The following is a 2,551-nucleotide window of genomic DNA, read 5'->3' as shown; positions in this document are numbered from 1 at the left end:
AAATGGCAATAAACAAAAGTTAGGTTCGTAACGGAACGGTCGTCTCGATGCGATTGGTGCTAGAAGAAAGTACACAAAGCACCATCATTCCTACCCCCGACAGCAACGTTTCACCCTTGAGTGACTTCTTTTCGAATATGATAACTACGAGTAGTCACTTTACTGATTGCATTCCTTTTTGGTACAATCAGCCCGATCGTTTTTGTGGTGCGATTACACGTACGTCTGCTTCCCTATATAACGTGCTCCGAGTCGCATGGAGTTCAGCTCACCAAGCGATCACCAGCCATGGAGCTCCTCTTCTTTTGCACAATAGTTCTCATCCTCATGGTCTCCTCTGTGTACCTCCTAGGCCTCTTAACCCACAGTGGTCGCAACCTACCCCCGGGTCCTCGCTCGCTGCCACTCGTGGGCAACCTCCTCTCACTGGGCGCCCTACCACACCGCTCCCTCGCGGGCCTCGCGGAGCGCCATGGCCCTATCATGGCGCTCCGCCTAGGCACGGTCACCACCGTGGTTGCCTCCTCAGCAGACGCCGCCCGTGACATCCTCCAGCGCCATGACGCCGCTTTCTCGGGGCGCTTCGTCCTCGATGGCACCCACGTGTCCGCGCACTACACACACTCCATGGTCTGGCTCCCGGCTAGCAGCCCCCGGTGGCGCGCGCTACGCAAGGTGTGCTCGGGTGAGCTCTTCGCGCCACACCGCCTCGACATGCACCAGTCCCTGCGCCAGGAGAAGGTGCACCAACTCGTCTCCCACGTGACGCAGCTGGCACGAGAGGGCGTCCCAGTTCACGTCGGCCACCTGGCCTTTACGACAGCGCTTAACCTACTCTCCTCCACCATCTTCTCCACCGACTTGGCCGACCTCGACGACCGCCATGTCAAGCTTGGGGAGTTCAAGGCCGTGCTCGCAGAGCTAAACGTGACCGTTGGATTACCAAATCTGTCAGACTTCATCCCTGAAGTGGCGTGGCTAGACCTGCAGGGAGTGAGGAGACGTATCGAGGGCTTGTTTCAGCGGTTGCATGCCATGATGGACGAACACATCGAGCTTCACATGCGGAACCGTGCCGCGGGTGAGCCAACAAAGAAAAACTTCCTAGACGTGCTGCTCGACTACCGCAACACCGACGACGACCAGGGCTTCGAGCGCCAGACGCTCCTCTCATTGCTTTCGGTATCTATCTTCCAAGTACTTTGTTGAATACTTCCTCCGTCTTGAATTACTTGTCGCACATCTATTTTTATTCATTTCTGCGACAAGTAATTCCGGACAAAGGGAGTAGTATTCCTCCATGCTTCCACTCTCTGCATTGTTACCTCACGCTGCATGGTTGTTTGGTCATCAGGACTTGTTCAGCGCGGGGACGGATACAAGTTCGGCCACCGTGGAATGGGCGATGGCTGAGCTGCTACTGAATCCATCATCCATGTCGAGAGCTCGTCAAGAGCTCGACCAAGTGATCGGCTCTAAAGAGCAGGTTGAGGAGTCCGACATTGGACAGCTCAAGTACCTCCAAGCCATCGTGAAGGAGACGTTCCGGCTCCATCCTCCCGCGCCGTTCCTGCTGCCACACGTGGCGGAGACGACGACACAAGTCCAAGGATACACAATTCCCAAGGGCACACGCCTTCTGGTGAACGTCTGGGCCATAGGGCACGACGGCAAGGTATGGCCAGAACCGGAGAAGTTTATGCCGGAGAGGTTCCTGGAGAAGGATGTGGACTTCAAGGGCCGAGACTTCGAGCTCCTGCCCTTTGGGTCCGGGAGGAGGATGTGTCCCGGGACGCCGCTGGCCGTTCGCATAGTTCATCTCATGCTCGCTTCTTTGCTGCATCGCTTCCAGTGGAGGCTTCCCGTAGACGTGGAGAAGAAGGGGCTGGACATGACTGAAAGGCTTGGGGTCAACCTGTCCATGGCTACGCCCCTTGAGGCTATAGCCACGCCAGCTTGAATGTAATCATCATGTACTTTGCACCTGACCTTGTGGCATGGGAACATCATCAACATGCATGCGTAAATAAGGAGTAACCAAAAGAGTTTGCTTTATACTGCTACTAGTGAAAAAAGGTTGTATGGTCTATTTCAGTACATGTGCTTGTGTTACCGACTACTCCCTCCGATCCATAGTAAGTGTCGTGGTTTTAGTTCAAAATGAGGAGTACTGATCTAAACACTCTTATATTTCTTTACGGGGAGTACATACATATTGTAGAAAGGTATTGGATGCAACTCAATTGTATTCATCGGAGTCTGTTACAATATATACAAGAGATGTCTTGGGTGACAAGCCAACTAACCCTACCATATCTCTAGGAGTCAATCTATACAAGGCTAGAGATTATAGGAACATCAATTGGAGATAAATACAGATACTTCACGTTCAACACACCCCTCCCCCCCCCCCCCACCCAGTTGAAGCGTCGGCGTCGGCGATGCAAAGACTGGAAGGGAACTCCTGGAATGCAGTGGTTAGCAGCCCCTTGGTAATAATGTCGGCAAACTGTTGGGTAGTCGGGACGTGAAGAACACGAAGCTGACCCAA

The 2,551-nt window shown here is 53.6% G+C and overlaps 1 protein-coding gene across 1 annotated transcript; it reads left to right on the top strand.

Moving 5' to 3' along the window:
- Positions 1–258: 258 nt before the first annotated feature.
- LOC109785125 (geraniol 8-hydroxylase) lies at positions 259–2,193 on the top strand. The gene is made up of 2 exons (XM_020343732.4): positions 259–1,182; positions 1,355–2,193. Exons 1-2 carry the CDS (start codon positions 289–291, stop codon positions 1,958–1,960), a joined length of 1,500 nt encoding a protein of 499 aa, XP_020199321.1. The 5' UTR covers positions 259–288; the 3' UTR covers positions 1,961–2,193.
- Positions 2,194–2,551: the final 358 nt, after the last annotated feature.

This window comes from Aegilops tauschii, chromosome 7, assembly GCF_002575655.3.
Source record: "Aegilops tauschii subsp. strangulata cultivar AL8/78 chromosome 7, Aet v6.0, whole genome shotgun sequence".
NCBI classification, from domain to species: Eukaryota; Viridiplantae; Streptophyta; class Magnoliopsida; order Poales; family Poaceae; genus Aegilops; species Aegilops tauschii.
Note: the sequence above shows the minus strand (reverse complement) of the source record. Positions and strands in the feature narration are given on the sequence as shown.

Bases quoted from the DNA above. Each gene is read 5' to 3' on its own strand.
- LOC109785125 (XM_020343732.4), top strand. From the start codon at position 289: ATGGAGCTCCTCTTCTTTTGCACAATAGTTCTCATCCTCATGGTCTCC. The intron at 1,183-1,354 runs GTATCTATCTTC...TTTGGTCATCAG, and splicing joins CGCTCCTCTCATTGCTTTCG to GACTTGTTCAGCGCGGGGAC.